This window comes from Scatophagus argus, chromosome 12, assembly GCF_020382885.2.
Source record: "Scatophagus argus isolate fScaArg1 chromosome 12, fScaArg1.pri, whole genome shotgun sequence".
Classification (NCBI taxonomy): domain Eukaryota; kingdom Metazoa; phylum Chordata; class Actinopteri; family Scatophagidae; genus Scatophagus; species Scatophagus argus.
The window spans coordinates 19,556,420-19,578,218 of NC_058504.1; the positions used below are offsets into that span (position 1 = coordinate 19,556,420).

General features: G+C 39.7%; 1 protein-coding gene across 1 annotated transcript in view; it reads right to left on the bottom strand.

Annotated features, from left to right (window-relative positions):
* The window catches only part of aff2 (AF4/FMR2 family, member 2), a 99,255-nt gene that overhangs the window by 70,201 nt on the left and 7,255 nt on the right, over positions 1-21,799 (bottom strand). Inside the window, 2 exon segments of the mRNA XM_046407057.1 lie at positions 17,864-18,297; positions 19,249-19,912. Of these exon segments, the coding sequence (XP_046263013.1) occupies positions 17,864-18,297; positions 19,249-19,912 (1,098 nt within the window).

The window sequence follows — 21,799 nt, forward strand, 5'->3', positions numbered from 1 at the left end:
GATAAGCCGCTGGAGTTTTTTCAGCGAAAACGTGCCGAATATTGCCAACAATCATCCCGCTTTGTGAATGCTACTTCAGTAAACCAACGAGCATTGTTAGCATCATATTATTACATATTAAATATTATTACATATTATTATTACTATTATGTATAGTCGCGGCGGAGAGTGTGTGTGTGTGGGGGGGGGGGGGGGGGGGGGGCGTGAATTGTTTTCTTCTTGCTGGGGGGGGGCTTTTTCCCACTCGGATTTTACATTTTTGTGTGATTTTAGGTCCAGTATGTCAAAATGAAAAATTTAGAAATTTAAATTTACATTATAGTCACACTTGACAGGTTGTGCTGAAAAAATGATACCAAACAAGGCAAGGTAAACCATTTTTAAGCTGAAATATAAAGGTAAAATCAAAAGTATTCAAAAACGGACAACTATACAGATGACTCCAGTCATCACTCAACTCTTTAGGCATTGAAATGCTGGCTTTCAGTCATGTTTTCATCTCGTTGTACTAAAAACTGTACATTTACAAAATGGTTTAGATTTGAATCTTACAAAAACTACATCTTAATTTAACCCAGCCTATTCTATATATATATATATATATATATATATATATATATTAAAAAAGTGGTCATGGTGACACTGTCTCTAATATCCATGTCAGTACATGTTTGACCTTGTGTGTGTGCAACTCTCAACAGAGAGTAGAGATGGCAAAAATTATTAAACCCCCCTTGTTTTCTTCAATTTCATGTTCATTTTAATGCCTAGTACCACTGAAGGTATATAACATAATGAACACGACAAAAAATGCAGCTGATTCCATAACATTTTATGTCCTATTTGGCATGCTTAAGCTTAATTGTATTTCCAGGGTATATAAGAGGCAATTTCATGTCATAAGCAGCACTGCTCCAAGATCTCCAAGACAGCCATTCATTACACCAAGAAAAAGCAAGCCGAACATGGTACTACTAAATTGCTAGCTGGTCGAGGCAGGAAACATCTTTCTACCCCATGAGAGGACCATGCACTCGTCCGTTCCTGTGTCAGGAATCGTCATCAGACCTCCAGGGACCTTAAAAATGAGTGGGCACTGTTGAGAAATGTGACCTGTTCAGCAAGGACAGTTTGAAACCGACTTCTTGAAGCTGGTCTGAAGTCACACAGGGCATTGAAGGAGCCTTTCATCAACGAAAGGCAGAGGAATGCCCGGTTACTCTTTGCTAGGGACCACAAGGATTGGACTGTTGATGACTGGGCTAAGGTTCTCTTCAGTGATGAATCCAGTTTTGAGTTCATGCCCACTCCAGCCAACTTACTGGTTAGGAGGAACCATGTCTTTGCCTGCTCAATCACCAGATCTAAATCCAATTGAAAACCTGTGGAACATCATCAAACTCAAAATAGAGAGCCACAAGCCCCAAAACAAAGAAAATTTGTTTGAATTTTTGCAACAGGAATGGGCTGCTGTGACGACAGAATAATGTCAGAAGCTGGTGGAGAATGGTACTTGTCTGACTGCATTGTGCCAAGTGTGAAGTTTGGTGGAGGGGGGATTATGGTGTGGGGTTGTTTTTCAGGAGCTGGACTTGGTCTCTTAGTTCCAGTGAAAGGAACTCTCAATGTGTCAGAATACCAAGAGATTTTGGACAATTCCATGCTCCCAACTTTGTGGGAACAGTTTGGGGATGGCCCTTTCCTGTTCCAGCATGACTGCTCACCAGTGCACAAAGCAAGGTAAAGACATGGATGAACGAGTTTGGTGTGGAAGAACTTGCCTGACCTGCACAGAGTCTTGACCAAAACCCGACAGAACATCTTTGGGATGAATTAGATATCAATGTCAGACACACAAATGCATTTCAGGAATAACGGTCAAAAATGACCATAAACAAACTCCTAAAGTTTTGTCCCCATAAGTAAGGCAGGTACTCACAATATGACTGTGTAATGAAATATGTGTCCACACACACACACACACACACACACACACACACTAAATAGTCTACTTTTCTCTCTGCACACACTCACTGAAAAGAGGGTTTTTATAGAATTTTAATAAATCCATGAGAAAGCAGTCTCAAAACTCATTTATCAAACATTTAACACTGACTTAGCCATTAAAGGGGAATGGGCGAGAAAGGGATAGAGGAGAATAGACTGAAGAAGAGAAGCTATGATCAATGCCAGTGGACCATATAATTGCACCAGGAGTGGTTTAGCTGAAAACATTAGCCTTGTTTTCTGATGGATCACACCCTGGAGCTGGCTAGCCAAGCTAAACGCTTCAATCCGCATTAGTATGACCCAGTCATCCATCTGCAGAAGCTGTGTCACTGAAATTAGCAAAAGTTTCCTGCAGAATTGATAAGCTGATAGCTAAAACAGATGACTTATGTTTATTATTAACCTCATTGTAAGAAGATTTGCTCATAGTTTGACTGTACATATCAATTTAAACTCCACAGCACATCATTTCACAGTAATGTCACTGCACAGCTGGCTGTGGTCAGTTGCCAGTTCCAAACTTCCCAGGTTCAACTTATTGTGCTTCATTGTCACATAATCTGTGTCCTGGCTCTGTATTTCTTAGATTAAATTTGCAGTGCATGCTGGTGATTTTTATTCTTTTCTAAATATTTAGTGAGTAATATGAGTTAATATGAGTTAAAAGCCCTGCCCTTGAACAGAGGTGTTTTTAAGAACAACAAGTCTAATTATCCAAGGGTGCAACAAAACAGCACCTGAGTGGTGAAGGTGAGGAAGCTGGTCAACATCAAGAATTCTGATCATTAAATAAATAAAAGAATTGGAAATGGAAATCACTTATTTGAGAACCCTTTACATCCTTTTTATCAAGGCAATGAGCTTATATATATATATATATATATATATATATATATATATATATATATAAATATATTGAAAAGTCCATTCTCACTGCAGAAGACTGGTGTACATTGCATACTGGACCATCCATCCATCCATTTTCTATACCGCTTATCCGTCAGGGTCGCGGGGAAGCTGGAGCCTATCCCAGCTGACTACGGGCGAGAGGCGGGGTTCACCCTGGACTGGTCGCCAGTCAATCGCAGGGCCAACACACAAAGACAAACAACCACACACTCTCACACTCACACCTAGGGGCAATTTAGAGTAGCCAATTAACCTAATGTGCATGTTTTTGGTATTGTGGGAGGAAGCCGGAGAACCTGGAGAAAACCTACGCAGGCACAGGGAGAACATGCAAACTCCACATAGAACGGCCCAGACCGGGATTCCAACCTGGAACCCTCTTGCTATGAGGCGACAGTGCTAACCACTGCACCACCGTGCCGCCCCATACTGGACCACTGACTTCCAAATTAGTTGAGACATCATACATGTCTGGGCTTCTTTGCTGAGGCTGTTGTCCCCCGTGACCCAGACTCGGATAAGCAAAGGAAAAAGAGATGAGATCATAAAGGCATTTTTTTTTTTTTACACACAACACATTAAAGTTAAATGTTTGTGAGTTCATCCCCGAGGTTTAAAATAAAAAAAGTGGTTCTGTAGAAATACTAAGTAAACAACAATATCTGGTACTTTTTCGGTACTATAGCTAGACATAAAGAGTAAGCCACACAAATTACTGTTGAATGATATGATGCTCCGAGATTTTCAGTCATTTACACTGTTGAAAATGTGTAAATTTTCATTTTGACTGTGATTTTTTTTGCTTGTGGAACAGATCCTCTATTTCTTCAATAGCTCCATCTCCAAAAGCTATTGAAGCAGAGTTTCATACCCGATAGGCCTATGTGTTGTTGGGTCACCTGAGGCCATGGTGTTATATTACGTCACGCTGTAAAACTGTCAGTGCAATCTATAGGAATATGGTACAGTAGCCTATAACGATGTTAAGAGTTTAATTAAATGCTATTAAGATAAACAATATCACTTGAACCACATATTATACAGGAGCAGCACTGTGGAGTTACCACTGTTGATGACATCTACATTATATGACAAGGGGAGGGAGATTCACTACTGTGATTAATTGCGAATAGAACACCTCCTACATGGACCCACACACACTGGATCTCTTTCTCAAATACAGATGCATTCAGAGAGAAAAGAAAACCCCTTTTAAAAACATAAAAGACACACACACACACACACTCACTCATCTACATTAATGGGAAGAAAAGGGCTCACACACACTGTTTTAATTAAGAGCATAAAAAGGGCATGATTGACAGCAATGTGTGGAAGCAAATTTCAAGCTGAGTATATTTGATTTGTTCTGTTGGCAGGATGTGTTTGAGTGTGTGTTTGTGCTTGCTGTGTGTGTGGTCTCTCTGTGTGTGGTTCTCAGCATGATGTCTGTGTACTAACGAAATAAGTGCTTCTTGAGGGGTGGGTGGGACGGGTGGAGGTTCGAGGGTCCTCAGATGTACAATAGGGAATCAACTGTGTGTGCCTATGTGTTTGTGTGTGTGTCTGTTTCTCTGCACATTTGTATGTTTATCCATGCACACATGTACATGATTCCCAGAGGAGTGTATAAATTCCTTTTGTCCACAAAATTAATGGCATCATTTCAACCAATGCGTGATCAACATGTTTTTAACATATAAGACCGATAATAAAGCAGGTCGCCTCACTGAGATCTCTTGCAGCATGGATTTGAATACAGCCGGAGAAATAAAACATAGATGGGATGCTCAACAAGACACAGCGAGTCACACGCAAGCAGCACCAAAAACAATTTCACACATCTCTAAAAATGTTCAAAACTAAAAGTTTAAATTCATCCAGTGGCATGAGACTTAGTTTCACTGTTGTGCCACATAATGGAATCTAGTCTTCTCAAAATCAGTTTTTATGCATGTGTCAAGAGTGCACCAGTCCTGGGATCTCAAGGAAGCTGCAGTCAGTTTTGTTTTTAAATGTATGCATATTATTGGAGATACAAAGCAAAATCTGCCAATGGTGACTTGTATTTCCCTCAATTTCCCATTGCTCTTGTGACTGTGTCACTTTAAAGACATCGTCATACATTATATGTACAAAAGTATTCAGATGCAGGTCTTTACTATTGGATTTAGGTGTGGTGTGAGGCTGTTTTTAGGGGGTTGGACTTGACCCCTTACTTCTAGTGAAGGGAAATCTTAATGCTTCAGCATACCAAGACATTTTGCACAATGCTATGCTTCCAACTTTGTGACAACAGTTTGTTGAAGGCCCTTTTCTATTCCAGCATGACTGTGCCCCAGTGCACAAAGCAAAGCTCCATAAAGACATGGCTGGATGAGTTTGGTGTGGAAGAAGTTGACTGGCCCACACAGAGCCCTGACCTCAAACCCATCCAACACCTTTGGGATGAACTGGAACAGAGACTGTGAGCCAGACCTTCTGGTCCAACATCAGGGTCTCACCTCACAAATGCTCTACTGCATGAATGGGCAAAGATTCCCTCAGAAACATCTTGTGGAAAGCCCTCCAAGAAGAGTGGAAACTGTTAAAGCTGAAAAGGGGGAACCAACTCCATGTTAATGCCTATGTCTTTAGAATGCAATGTCATTAAAATCCCAGTTGGTGTAATGGTCAGCTAGTCCACTACATTGTCTATATTGTGAAAGCTGACTTGTCAAACAGCAAGAGAAAAGCAGCCAAAAGCAGTAAACATTTCACTGGTTTCACTGTTTTATGCTTATAATTGTTCAACTTTTCATTTGGAAGGAGAAGATTGTGTTGTTCATTCTTTCATTGCAGCAACCTGAACACTGTTAAGTAACAGCAAATCCTATGCTAACATAGAAAACCAGTTCTATAAATAGAAAAGTTAGAAAATGGGAATGAAGATTCTAAATGATAAGAGGATCTGAACGGAAACGTAACAACAGTGGCCTGATATCACTCAACACTTAAAGCAGCAGAATAGATGGAGTTTTTTGTCGTTGTTCTCATATAGTTTAAAACACAAGTTTGCTGGAGGTACAATGGTGTAAAAAAACTTTTAGAAAAAGAGGATTTTGAGAAAATAGAGTAAAATACAGTATGGTATGCTCTGATGACCGACTCGAAAACTCTAAATTGTTATTGGAGTGTCTTGATATCCTTTCTATGTTCCTCATTTGTTTCTCCCCACTGTCTCCGCAGAAATACAATAGAATGTGTTAAAGAATAAGCTGCTTCTGCACACCCTGCCCAACAGAGACATCTCAGCACCATCGCAGGTGCCAGTGTTGGACCTCAGCCCGGACGCTGACGTCCACAGAGCTATAAAATGAGGTGAGACCCGAGTGACTTCACAGGTAAGCTGTGTGTGTTTACGCCGCAGCCAAAAGCACTGCTGCAGTATTTCACACCACAGTGATGCAGACACACTCGCGGGATGACAAGCGAGCGAGCTTGTGACACACAAATACACACCACACGATTTTGTCATTCAGAGCCTTGGCTTTTCCCTTCATCAGTGAGAAAATAACACCTGAAAGTCAGATTTCTATTTCTCATGTTGTGAACATCCATCTTTCACCTTTGTGCTCAAAACGAATTAAAATTAAAGTTGGTAAACTTAGTCTGTTTCTTCAAGTTCGACAAATATGATGTCTTGGATGCTAAAAATGTGTGATTACAACATTATAGGCTGTAAATGAACTCCTCTTTTCCTTAAACTTCCTCCTTGACTCGTCTTCTGTTGTCTTATCGGCCCGGCCTTGTTATTCTATTTTTCCCTTTTTCTTCACTTTTCTTTCCTTCCACCTCTCTTCTTCTTCCTCCCTTCATACTCTCCATCCTCTCTATGCAGTTTAAGTCTAAATCAGGGGATTTAGGGGTGTTAGGAGCTGAGGTGTAAAACACCGGCTGTTTCTCTGTAAGCTCTTAAGAGGAGAAAATAATCCAACACAAAGTCTTTTTCTCAACAGCAGCTCTCCTCCCCTCTAATCACCCTATTAGCCGCCTCTCCTCTCCTCTCCTCTCCTCTCCTCTCCTCTCATAGGGTCCAAGATAAAACTGTTTTTCTATAGGCTAATGAATTCATGCCTGGGGTCAATAATTTATCACAAAGACCAAATAACACTGTCCATTGTCGTCAGTCATGGTTGTTTGACTCCTAAGTTTCTAAGTTTGACTTCAAAGAATTTCCCTCGGGATCAATAAAGTATCTATCTATCTAAAGTTTCTCTCTATATTAATGTCCAATGAAATCACCAGTGGTTGTGCCTGGCACTAAAAAAGATGAGGTATTTGTTCTGATTACAGGATGCTTTTTGTTCAATTAACCAATCATGCTTCATGTTTATTTATACCGAGTATTTCCATAAATCTCGGGCTTTGTGTCGAATGTGGCAAGGATCATCTCTCGTTGCCAGATCAGATTTAATATCAAGGAACAATATACAAACCTGAAAAATGGAAAGAAATTGGCAAGGAAAGACTGACGGAGCTACTTAACCGTCTATCTTCCATGTAATCTCTCTGATGCATCCTCCCGTTCAGTCTGCCCCTGAACTTAATAACAAACAAGAAAGAACAGAAAATGTTGTTTCCTCTCACTTTTCTCCCCAGTCATATCTCTGCTCCCTCTCTCTCTGTGTCTGATGCTCTCTCACTCATCTCTCTCATCTCCCTCCCCTTCCATCCTTCTCCCTCTCTCTCTTTTTTATATTCATAGGATTTTAAAATGTCTGTAATGGCCCTGGTAGATCAAAACAGTCCTTCTCTCTCTGTGTGCATGTGTGTGTTTACATCTGTGTGTGTGTGTGTGTGTGTGTAATTTGCATATCGTGGCTATGCTCTGATTGGCAAACTGGCAACGCAGAGCCCAGCAGGGCATTTTTTATTAAAAGGCCCCTGCCACACACAGACACACACACTCGTGCACAAACGCAAACAAATACACAAAGTTAGGAGCAGCCAGTGGCCTGTATCAGAAGCTAATGAATAATACTAAAGAGCTAGCAGTAGGGGCTCTCCTTGTATTGTTCTGTAATGCCAAGAGCAATAAAGATTTTTATTACCATATTTTTATGAGCACCAGACATAAGCTGATATTGAATAGCCTGACCAGTTTTTTATTGTCTAAAATGAAGTTGTATATTAATTTACTATATTTTATAAATCCAGATGCATAAGTATTCACTGGGATTTTTTTTACTACCTTAACATCCTGGGGGATTAATATTATTGCATTAAAAGAGGGCAGCATGTCACTGTCAGTCACTTATCTGCAAAGTGTTCAGGACATCAACAAAGTTTGAATCTTGATTAATAGTCCTAACAAATGAATAACTCCTTTATTAAATGACATTATGAATTTCAGTCAAACACTGTGCTCTGTAATGTATGATGTGAAGTGGCCCACAGCTTCATAAGAGCATGATACATGGACCTGCCACGGAAACAATATAAAATAGCTATTTTTTAAACGTGAGTGGGCAGTTCACTTTATTTGGCACCATGTGGGCTTTTAAAAGAATAAATGTACTTCCAGAAGCGCAGCTCCAGCAAGATCAGAAGAGATAATATAGTGGGATAATATGAACAAAAGGGGCTATAAAAATACCAGAAATGTGAGTTTACATTTTCTCAAAGCTTAGCTGTACATCATGACTGTGACATATGAAACAATCTTCTCAGGCTGCAGACAGACGCATCACCGCTGCAGCAGATTTAGCTCTTTACAGCCTGCCTCAGCCTTCAACTATTTAACTACTTACTTCACAGTGCCGCAAAGTATACTTAAGTTTTGAGGTACTTGAGTATATCCATTTGATGCTGTTCTACCCTTCCACTTCACTACATTTGTTTAACTCAACTTTTATGTTGAGTTTGCATGTTCTCCCTGTGCCTGCGTGGGTTTTCTCCGGGTTCTCCGGCTTCCTCCCACAATACCAAAAACATGCACATTAGGTTAATGGGCTACTCTAAATTGTCCCTAGGTGTGAGTGTGAGAGTGTGTGGTTGTCTGTCTTTGTGTGTTGGCCCTGCGATTGACTGGTGACCAGTCCAGGGTGAACCCCGCCTCTCGCCCGTAGTCAGCTGGGATAGGCTCCAGCTTCCCCGCGACCCTGACGGATAAGCGGTATAGAAAATGGATGGATGGATGTTGTACTATAGTTATTTCACAGTTTTGGACATAGATTAATTATTTCATACAAAACATATCATTTTCAAGGATGGATTATGAACCGGGCCAAGTAGGCAACTATCTGAGACCCTGGAGGGCCCCAAGAGCCCCACAATCATTACATGTCAGTTGGCTTTAGTGACTTGTTTTTTGCAAATATGTCTGAGAACTGGAATCGTTCAAGTAAAAATTACTTTCATTTGGATGATTTACATGATTTAATTAAAGCTCTAAATCTCTGAGGGGTGTTTAGTAAGCTCAAGGCCAGAGAAAACCTAGGCTATTTCATTTTCAGCATAGTCCCCTCTTACATTTACACACTTCGTTCAGCGGTCGTGGAGCATGCAGACCCCTTCGTTGCAGAAGTTTGTGTCTTGAACCTCCAGAAAGTGGTTGTCATCTTGTCAAAACGGTGGCCACTGAAGTCCTTCTTCATCTTGAGGAAGAGGTCTGAGGTTGCCAGCCTCCTTTAATGGCCAATATCCTTTTTCTCACGGTGCTCACTTACCACAAATATGATTAACTTCAAACTTACTACTTAATGACTTTGAGAGTTGGACTGTACATGCATATATCTAATCATCTTCTGCCCCAACATGTAAATCCAGCCATGATCATCTTATAAAATATAATATGCTATTACAGACGAAATATGTAACAGTCTATAAAAAATAAAATTAGTGTGACTTGCTGTAACAATAAAATGCTGCATACATGCATAATAATAATAATGCATGTCTACATTTTGCTGGTAATACATTTGCATATTTTACTTAAGATTTTGAATGCAACACTTACTCAAAACCATGTAAATAATTCTTCAATCTGCTCATAATATTTTTATTGTTAAAAGATCACCTTCTCAGGCTTTACACTATGAAATAAAGTCTTGACAGTGTGAATTCATGACATCAGGAACATGGTACTGCTGACACACTAAGCTCCCAAATCACTCTAGTCGACCATGTGGAAGCTGCAGTTAAAGTGCAGGGATTGACTGCTGTGACCCCTGGTCAACGATCACCATAAGCTGCTGGTGTGTTGAGCGCTCCAGCCCTGCCCCCCACCCCCAGAACAACAGACCTCAGACTCACCAAAAGTGAATGGTTGGAATTTTTTTTTAAATAAGAGCAGTTTCTTCTGACCAGCCTCTTGAAAAATGTCCAATTTAGATGGTGTGAAGGGAGGCATTTACTTTGGGGTAAGATGACAGGACCTTAACTGCTGATAACACACATAATCAGCCCCCCTTATAGTGACAACAAAGATCACCGCTGATAGTTGCAGCCAATCCAGTCAACAGAGCTATACTGTTAATCCTCAGGGTAAACAGTTCATCTGAAATCATATTCTGTTTTATAAACAGCAGTGTGAAATAACAAACTGCTCTGTGGCAACTGCAATAATGAAACCGCTACACTGTATGAGTACTTTTGGGGACATATTTCAGACTCAAGACCAGGTAATTGGGGATGACTGGTACAATTGCGGACAAAAGCTGAATCCCCTTTTGGAAAACAGTTGATTTTTGGGTCAGTAGTACAGGTTAGGGAGAAGGTTTGAGTTAGGCAGGTAGTGGTTGGGGTAACACTCCAGAAAATGAGTGCAAGTGTATTTACTCACCCCAAAAGTGACCTAAGTAAGCTAGTGTGCTATGTGTGTGTGTGTGTGTGCACGCTCTTAAGGAGAAAGTAATCTGTGAAATGTTAAGAGGAATGTAGCGATGTATTTTCGACTTTGACAGCAGCGTTTTAGCTGACACAGGCACGCTATTTGCTTTCCTGCTGCTTGAACATGGTCACATAACATGACATAACATCACCACTTTGTTATCTGACATCACACCACTCACACAGACTCATTATCACAGCACACTGCCATCTCCAGATCACCTTGTAACAAACCTCAAGATGATCTTAATTGTTAAAATAGTGAACTTTTAAAACCCACAGGGTGTAGCCCAGGCTGCTCCTTGTGATCTCTCTTATCACTGGCTGGCTATTGCTGTGATGACACTCAAACAGCACCTTGCTGAAGGGAGGAATCCACTCTGCTATTTGTCTTAATTTCTCTCCAAGCACCCTCTTCTCTGTCTTGCTGCAACCACTCAAGAGCAGTTTGATTCACTGGACTGTATTCTTTGTTTCTAGCCGACGATTTTATGATCTTTTTATTATCATTATAAAAGCTCAATCGGTTCATCTCCCTCTCTCTGCAGAGGCAATTAGTCTGCTTTATGAAAATCAAATAAATTAAAGCGTTAAAAAGCTTTCATGGAGGAGCTTTGAATTTACACGACTGATACAGTATCACTACTCACATTTTCTAGAGGGTATGTGGTGCCTATAAATACATGAGTACTGATACAGTGAATGGTGGTGTCATGAGTGTGTATGTGTGTGTACGTCTCGGTCGTGAGTTGACAGGCTGCCTGAGGGAAAGAGAGGCCTGATGGGTATTATGCAAATGAAGCCAGCTGTTTGCTGCATTGGCAGACTCCTCATAACTCTCTTCTAGTTCTGCTGGAAGTGAGAGTATATTTTATCCCCGTTTCCCTTGTTGCCACATCCTCTCACCTCCTTTTTATTTCCTCAGAGAGGGTATATCTAGATACAGAAATTTTATATACACCCTCCTCTCCGCATCTTACCATTATTCCTACATGTCCGCCTGACTATCCATCTGTATTGGATTTACAAAAAGGAAAAGCTTCATCAAGCATTTGCTGATTTCTACAGAATGGGGTAAATTATTCTGATGCTCTGAATCCATAGCTAACTGAAAAACAAATAGTTATCCCTGAATAGGTCTCATGTTGGTGTGTGTTCTGTGTTTTGTGGTGTGTGATGATTTTCTCTCCAATATTTCCCTTTATTTATCACCTCTCTCTCTCCACACTACACCTCAAACCAAACAGATTTCACTGGGACGGTAAAATATATTTCTATTCAACTCTTTCCTTTTTCTCCACCTTCCTGATGCGCTCTCATCATGTACCAAACGTAACCACCCTGCTGTGGTTGCAGACCAGTTTTTCCCTACGAGGTTGCACATCTAACATAAACACTATTTCTAAAGGTATCCATTTTGTTTTCCACCGTTTTCTTTACTCTCATAATTGTGTGTGCAAAACATGTTATCAAAGACCTAGCAAACACAGAGCAACCATACCACTTGCTCGACAATGAGCTTAAAGCTACTAAAAGGCTCTGCAAGATGTTACGTGAAATCTCTGTGTGGGTTCATCGCAACAAGTAAACCCTTTCACATTATTTATCGTCCATTTAATTCACTGTGAATATAAAACGGTTGATTCTTTCACTCTAGAAAGCAGGTAAAGTGCTGTCTGGTTTGGTTTGGTAAGAAAGTTGTAAACCTCTACATCTACTTTGTAACCATTGCAGAATGATCTTAATGCAACAACTCCACAAGCATTTGCAGATAAATCAGCACAGCTGGTGTCGATTTACTCTGACTTGTCTAACTGAAAGATGCTTGTTGTTGCAAATTAATATGCAAATTAGCCAATGACATCATCTGGCACTTTCCAGCGACACTTACGGGCCAAGTCACTTTCCTTCTAGCATCAGTGACACAGAACATTACGTGTTTCACCTTACAGAACCAAAGTAAGCAGTTAATACATTCTCGTTCAGTATGTTACTTTGTTATATTTTGTCTAAAAACTTAAAGACAGTTAAGCTCAACTGTTGCAATGCAAAAAGGTACATTTCAGAATATGAATTTTATGTCACTGGTTCTTGTGTTGTGCCAGTTGTAATTATTTTAATTTTAAGCTTGGTTTACATTGTAAATCAAATGTACCTACATATTTTGCTATATTATAGCAGGTATATTAGACTGAGAGGTGTATTCTGCCGCTTAACAACAGAAAATTTGACAGTTCTCACATTACTAAATGTAACAAAGAACAAGTTTATTCCAATTCAGTTTAATCAGGTTCTTTGGCTGACATTCTTTTTCAGAAATGTATATTCCCATGTTCGTTTTTGTCAAACCACAGTGTTATATAAAGGCAGGATCTTTTCATGCAAAAAGGCATAAATAAATGCTTTCTGTGAGAGCAGAATTGATTTGGTTGGTGTTAGCCCCATGGTGATTACTGACTGAAGGTCTTAGTCTACCCTGCTTCTTATTTGCCGCTACATTAGTGGTGAGGTGCCATGTGCACCTCTGCGCACGCCTGACGGAAACACCACAGCAGGTCTTCAAATCAGTGTGAAATTACATCAACTTTATACTTTGAACTACATGTAAATGAATCTTGTCACACTGCGGTTGGAAATGTCACCAGTCACCTCCATGTTTACCTTCTTGCAGCCTCGCTGACAGGGCTTCACAAATATACTTGTAGACATCCATTTGACTTGAATGTTGTTTACCTGAATGGGAATGCATTGGAAACTGCGAGCAATTGAAAGCCACTAAAAGCACTGTGACAACTTGACTTCATCTGAAGCCGTCAAGCATAAGTGTTTTGGTGTATTCTGTTTCTTTCCTCCTTTGAGGATAAAAAGTAAGATTTTATTTCCTATTAGAATAGCATTTTTGTGTATGCCTATTAAATTTATGTGATTTTGTGGTACTTTAAGACAGAGTGTAAAACTCAACTTCAACCCAGGCCTCATCACCATTTTGTAAATGTTGTAAAGATGCTAAATGCATCTGTCTGTTATCTTATTACTTAATAATAACTTCATAATAAATGAGTTGCTCTGAAGGCAGAAATCTAGCAAAAACAATGGCAAGTAGACATTCAAGTGTGCAACTATTCACATACCTTCAGCCTACGCAGGCTGTCGTTTAATTCTTCAACTTTTTGTTGCTTGACTCCATGCTTAATGTTAGCCTATTTTGTGTCAAAGTGTGGTCCTGAATTATGTTCCTTTGGTACTGACAATGCTTGTTTCCATTTGCTTTCCATCTTCCATTAAATTGCTGTCCCTCTGCATCAACTGTTCTTCTCTTGGACATTTTGCTCAGCTGCAACAATAGATGTTACTAGCTATATTCATTCAGTTAGAGTGTTACTTCTGGAAACAGACAGGGTTAGCTACTAGCTGGTGAACTTAGTGGAGCATTTAGCAGCGGTTAGCAGCAGTTTAGCAGCTAAAGAGACAAATATTTCCCACCAAAGTTGATGGAGACCTAAACCGAGTTAAAAACACTGTGAATATTGATCTTTTATTCATCGCATGGCCAGAAACATGGCTTCAAATTGATTCCAATCCTGCCATGTGGCAGCTGCATGTGTAAATATGAAAATATCTAAATCTTGTATTTAAATCTTGTTCTAACATGGGTGATGGCAGTTTTGATGGTTTGAGGCTGGCAGGACTGATTTAGAAAAAGGTGATGTGATACTTGCACCAGGCAGGATACAGAGGCTTTTCAATCATACAAAAAGATCCTCTCTACACTTACAACATATTTAAGACATATAAAAACACAATGATACAACAAGTTTATTCTGATAAGGCTTTCTTTACTGGTTAGGAATTCCTACAGCACATCTATTCCTTTTTTCCCCAATGAAAAGTGAATATACAAATATTTTTGTTTTTTAACTGTTTGGTGTGTGTGTGATTCATTTTTAATGTTTTTATTCTTGACCCTATTCTTGGTTTGATCCATCTGGCCCCAGGTATCGGCATGCTGTTAACCGTTTGCATGTTTGCAAGTAATGGACCTACAGTAACAGCTGAACAACATAATACCTGCAACTGGATCAATCCCACATTAAGATCATGCAGTGCCTCACACTTTGAGGTGCTGACAACAACCAAATGTCTGTGTGCAGCTGTAAATTTAACCCTACTCTGTGAGAAAAAGATCAATAGTTATAGTATCATTGTCCCTCTCTTTTGCTCTCTCGCTTTCACACATACACACACACACACACACGCACAGACTCTCTCTCTCACACACACACAGACACACACAGACACACACATGCTTGGCAATAACAAGCTCAAATCAATAATTCTATAGTGCTAATAGAAAGCTTCCAGAGCAGTTTAAAGGCTTATTGCACACACAGGCACACACATTTATCTTTAACACACACTCACACGATCTCTGAATACTCGGGATGGAATGGAACTATTGACTAATCAAACATATATGGCAGATGAACTAACTTGAAAATCGTTAAATAAAAAATCTATCACACTGATACACTACACAGGAATTTCTTTTAGTTGTTTGCTTTTTTAGGACCAACACTGTTATTATCAAAGGTGTTCTGATCAGGACTTTTAGGGCAGATCATCAATCAGAATCTGAATTTCTTTACTTTATTATCATCTATTGTTGTTAATTATTGCAAAAACACTATCAAAATGTAGAAGAAACAAATAATTATATTTGTTTTGCTAGACTTAATTTAACTGTAAATTGTAAAAAACAAAATGAAGAAGAATAAGAAGGACACAGAATTCAATAAAACTTCTGTGCTCCACTCTCACTCACTTTGCACTGAGACTATTGTTCCACCGCTTGGTCACTTCTTTGTCTTGGGTTACTTTTATCTCTTGACAGAAGTTTGATAAAAATACACACTGATGACTAAAACTAACGTTTCTATAACTCCAAACTCAAAGTACTTTTACCTTCACGCTGTTCTCGGCTGAAGTACTTCAGTATTGTTGTTTACTCTTAACTTGTTCTCTCACATTGAACTGCAGTTTGCTGTTTAACGCTGTATGTTTCTCTATAGAGAAAATCAGTCCTGCTGTGTGTTTAGCTCCATTGTAAGCTATGAGCTCCCCAAAAATAGGCACACAACGATTGGTGGCCAATCAGTCGGAGCAACCTTGGGTTAAGCTTTCAGTACGCGTGTTCACTAATCAAAACATGACATAAAGTGAGTGTCAGGATTCTCTAAGTCCTGCATTTGCTGCCTGGTTCAATCCTTTGATTAGGTACAATTTGGTGTTTAAGCTGCAGAACATCCAATAACTCACCTAACCAGAACAAATACAGCAGATGATAAGGTGCTGTAATCAGTCAATCATTGTCTTCCTCTATCCATTCTTACTCTGTCTGCCTCACATTCTTCACCCCCCTCCAGCTCCTATCACCAGTCTCCCCTTATACTCTAACATCCCTCTCTTACTCCCACTCACTCAGTATTGAATGATTTACATTTTCCTTCCAACAAACTCTCTCTGGTATAAATGTGAGAAGAGTGAAAACTGAACGGTAAGGAGGCGATAACGGAGCATCCATGGATGTGTGGGTGAAACAAAGTGAAAGAAACCACTCACGACTATGAATGTACTTAGTCTCTTTCTCGCCCTCTACACGAAAGCACTGAAAGCAAAGTGTATTTTAATTCTGTCCCTGTCTCCCCAGTCTCCCTTGCTTTCTCCTTCTCTGTGCCATATGCTCAAAGCTCTATCTCAGGCTCATTTGGAGTGCTACACACACACACACACACACACACACACACACTGGATCTATCAAAGCACAAGAACAGCTGGCTTGCTCGATATGGATGACTACTCGCCTGTCAACCAGTTTCACGCAGCACGCACAACACACTCACACAAACATGCAAAATGCACACACACACTTTGTCAAGCCTGGTGTTTCTTGCTGTTTTGAAAATGAAAGTGAGTGAGAGATGGATAAAGAGAGAGAGAGAGAGAGAGAGCTGGTTGGAGGGTTAAGTGAGTGAGTCAGAAAGCCAGTGAGAGACGTGCGGGTAAGTTTTATATTGTCAAATTCATTTGACATCACAATTAGCAAAAGGTGCAAATATTCACCACGATATCACTTAACAAAATAATGCAGAGTTTTCTCAAATGCTGGATTTGAGAAAGAGATAGCTGTTGTTATTATGGAAAACTGCCAGCAAGCACTCACACCAGTGACATGAGAAGCACAGACCAACGTGTCCCTGTTAGTCAACTCTACCAAAGGCTCATGAGTACATTTCAGCTTCTGCTTTTACAGCTAGGTGAGAAACGTGATAACGAAACATTTTATTGACATATACACATGGTGAAATCAAAGATGCTATTTAAATAGAATTGTAACAAATGATAATAATAAATAACACTACTAATAATGATGAAGATTTTTGATGAGATCTTTGCTCTCTTTAAAGTGTTTTGGACTAGTGAACTTTGTGGAAACGTTCCCTTTTGTGTAGGTGTGAGGAGGGATCATTCATAACCACAAACTGATCAGATTTGTACCATCAGAAGATTTCATTTCATTTGATGGAGTGTGTGGGATTGTTCGGTAGTTTTGTTAGAATACAACTGAGTTTTTATTTCTGCCAATGCCTAAAAGTATATATATATCTGTTGGATCTTTTAAGATCAAATGCTATTGTTACATCACTGATTGGGGTGTAGCTTAAAGTGCAACAGGCCCAAATTTCCATGAATGGAGACTCGTTTAGCGCATTGTGTCGTAATTAGAGAAGCTGAGATCATGTTAAATCAAAGGATATTATGATGACATATAAGCATTTTCTTTATTTCATTAAGAAATAGTTATGTTTATTGGGGAATTTCTGTTGGAAAAGGACCTGCAAAATATTAGGTATTGATGAAATAATAATGTTATCTACTTTGTAAACAAATAGTAAATGACATGTGATCTGTTACGAATGGGGTCATTTTAAGTAATTATCAATTAGTGTTCAGCACACCATTCATTAGTAAACAATATGACATGGATACCATGTTGTACAGGTTGTTTGCTTACCTCCCCTGTATGGCTGAGAGTCAGTTTTGGCAGTTTATTCTTCACATTCCCAGAGTTTCCTCCATAAGCCTGACTGTTGTTAAATCCCTCTGTGGCCACTAGAGGGGGTTTAAGCTGGGGAGAGTCACTAGGCGCCTGGTCCTGGCCATCCATTGGTCGAACATATGCTGTGGGCTTCTGCTGCACTGCAATTGGCTTCCCAGAGAGGCTACCAGGTGGGAAGGTGGGAGTTGTCAGTCCAGATGTGGGTGTGGTTAGACCAGGAGTAGGTGTCGTCAGAACTGATGTGGAAGCCAGCGGGGAGGAGGATGTAGACAGGTGAGAACCTGTTTCATTTTCAAATGGCGAGGATTTAAAATGTCCACCATTTTCTGTATTAGCGGAAGACTTGAAAGGGCCACCATCCATGGTGGAAGATCGAAAAGTGGCACCATCTGTAAAAGAGAAGAGAAAAGGGGAAAACCAAAAAGAAAAGTGAAAAATACCCAACACAAGCAACACAAGATATTGTCGAATATTGCTCTGCTATGTGCTGTCAGAAACTAATGAAGGTTGAATGCCAAAAATTCCCATCCCAGATGGATGGAGCCAATCACAATCAAAGCAAATTACGTGTTGCTTGGTGGTTTAGAAATCAGCTGAAAGATGTGGTTATCATCGGATGTAGATGTTAGTTTTCATAAATCCGTCCAAAAGGTGATAGAGTCTGTTTTGCACTAAAATTATTCATAGCCACTCATGGTTCCAACAAATACAATGATTTCCCATGAATATCAAAATATAAGAAGTCCTCTTTTGTTGTGCGAATGGCAGGTTTAATCAACCACATTCTGAGACATTTCCTGCCACTGTTAAAAGAATAGTTTTGGGAAATATGCTTACACAGGACACACTGCAATCAACACCACTTTGGAAATAAGAGAGTAGAGAAAAGCATGTTCACTGAAGAGGTTAAGTGAAATTGTGTCAAAATTTTACATGGAGTAGTACATTGTTTGAGGATGTAATTACAACAGTGGTTGGTAAGTGAGCAGTCGAAGTAAACATGAGGAGAAAAAGCATGAGATTTTAATTCATTTAGTAAAGATTGTTCTATAGTGAATGAATTGTACAGTCAAAGAACTTGTCTATTGTCCATTTAATATCATAATTTCATATTATGTTGTTTAGGCCATAATTACAAATAATTGCAATTGAATGGAAAAAAACATTCATAGCAACCTCCTATTTTGTGATTAGAAATCACCCAGTGTTTGTCCTATGCTACAGTAAAATCTTAAGCATACAGACATGCGAGTGGTATCAATATTTTTCATCTGTCAAGCTAAAATTGTAATTCCTAAAATGTTGACCTGTTCCTTGATACTTTTGTCTGTTGGACTCACCTGGGAGAGGGACTGCTTTGGATGGATGGGAAGAGTGCCTTCTCCGAGAAGAGGAGGAAGAGGAAGAGGAGGAAGAGGAGGAAGAAGAAGGGCTTGAGTCTCCTTTGAGACCAAGTTCATCTTTAAGTGAGCTAAACAGCTCTTCCTGCCTCTGTTCCTCTAATAGAGACATTTTTCCTCTTGTGCTCGTAGCTGCTGTGACCTGCCCCTGGCTGTTCTGCCCTAACCCCAGAACAAGGCCTGTTCCTTGGCCACTCTGTCCGTGGCCTGCCCTTGACCAGTCCATGGAGCTACGGGACTTCTTTGAATTCTGATGTTGGAGCGTTGCGGCACTTGATGACGGTGTGGTCGAAGCAGGAGGTTGCATAGAGGTTGAAGATGAGGAAGATGCATTTCCCATCCTCTTGTTTGCACCTCCTTCTGCTCCTCCTCCTATTCCTACTCCTCCTCCAGCTGTTCCTCCCCTCAGGGCTTCTGTGAAAAGCTGGGACTCCATGGTGGGTCTCTCTGTCGCTGAGGTGGCTGGTGTCTGTGGATTGTTGCTGCCTTTGGGGATTCCCACCAAGTGGCTCTGGTTGGAATGGCTCGTTAACAGGTCTTTCATTTCTTCATAGGAGCCAAGTGTGTTCTGAACACGACTGGCCAATGCATCTCCTTTATTGGTCTGAAAGAAGTCAAGAAAGAAGAAGCAGACAGGAGAAAGAAAGAGAGAAAAGAGTGTTAATTATGTCTTCCATTTTCCCACTTCTCCTGCCTTGATGAAATGCCCTCTTTATTCATCTGGAGAGGAACAGTGAGAGACTTATAGGGTGACCACTGACCAGCCATCAGCATGAGATGATTAATTAAAAACATGGCACCCTTAAGAGGGTCCTGCTCAGCTGAAGCGCTAAAATTAATGGGGCAGGAATCATTATTAGCCTGACCCCAGATTCTCAAGCAATCATCACTTGGAGGACAGTGCGAGCCTTACTGATATATGGCAATGGCACTTTCAGCTGCTACGTGAGATGTTCCTCAGAATAGCTCAAGAGTACCTTGTGTGTCAGTCAGCAACAGCTTCCTTGATGGTGAGACTATATTGTATGATCATTTGCCAATTTTCCAAAGGACAAGAGCAATCAGTAAAGGCCTAAGCAGTTCTATATTCTGTGCTGGATTCCCGAAAAAAGCCACAAAAGAGGTGGAAACAAATGATTTTTATCTAGCTCACTGACATTTCTTTTCTGCCTGAGCAGCAAATTATGTAACAAATATTAATCATGAGCAAAGTCTGAATTATGCACGATCAAAAGTCTATGATTTAATGTAATTTAATTGTGAGATAATTTCATTATTAAATAACATTGGAAAAGACTAAGTAAGTGTAAGTGTAATTTCAATGTATATGGCTTTTGTGGTTTGGCCAATAGATCCAGGTGCTCTGTAACCCATTTGGTAACCTGGAGTGGTTATGTTGAATAAAGACGTATGAAAAGGAGTGAATCACTCATCTAATTTTCAAAACAAGGTGAAATTACATTTATTTGGAGGGGTTAATGAATTATGGATTTATGTCCATAGGAAGTGGAAGCTTAATTATTATTTGTTATATGTTTCTAGAAATCAGGTTAGATGTAATGATAATAAATAATCCCTACACCTACTGAAGTATAGCTTCACACCACCGATGAAGATCTGTGTGATGGTGTCAGGGTTTTCAAACCACATTTGATTTCACAGTCGTCAGAAGAATAAACTCACATATCACTTGTTTTCTTATGCAAAGCAGCTTCAGTCAATAACCAAATAATACTGTTATAACAGGCAGTGATGCATGGAGAGGTCTTATTGCTGAGGAGGGAATTCTGAGAGTGTGTGTGTTTTCTATATGTGTGCATTAGACATTTCACAACCTTACAAATTAGCATAACACCACCCTTCCATTTGCTCTAATGGAGGCAAATGTAAGCACAATTCAGTGTTATATTAGGATGCAGTTTTTTCATGATTAGATTGGCTTGAGAGTAGTTCATGAGCCAAGTGAAACCGAAATGGGTGGTTTGGTTTCTTAAGTCATATAACCATCAGGAACAGTATCTTAAATTTGACCTGCCAGTTATTTCTTGATTAACAGATTAGTTCTGTTTTCACAATGACAATATTAACATAAAATTTACCATGTTTTCCATCTAAGTTTAGCATGTTAACATGACCTTGACCCTTTTGAAAATTATCACAGTTCAACTTGAATATGTGTATCAAATTTCATGGCAAACCATCTAACAGCTGTTTAGACTTTTCACTTAAAGCTAAATGTCAGCCTCACTGTGGTACAACTGAAGAAGTCAGAAAGTGACTTACATCAATAGAATTAATTAAAAGAATTATGAATGTTTGTTTGTGCATCCAGTAGATGTTGAAATATTTCACTGAACAAGGGAAAACTATGACCTGCCGATGCTGCTAGAAGAAAATTCATTGGATTGCCAAAGTCACTGGATTCTTTATCTGGGACCAGGATGTCTGTAGAAAATTTGATGGTAATCCAACCAAAAGTTGTTGAGATCTA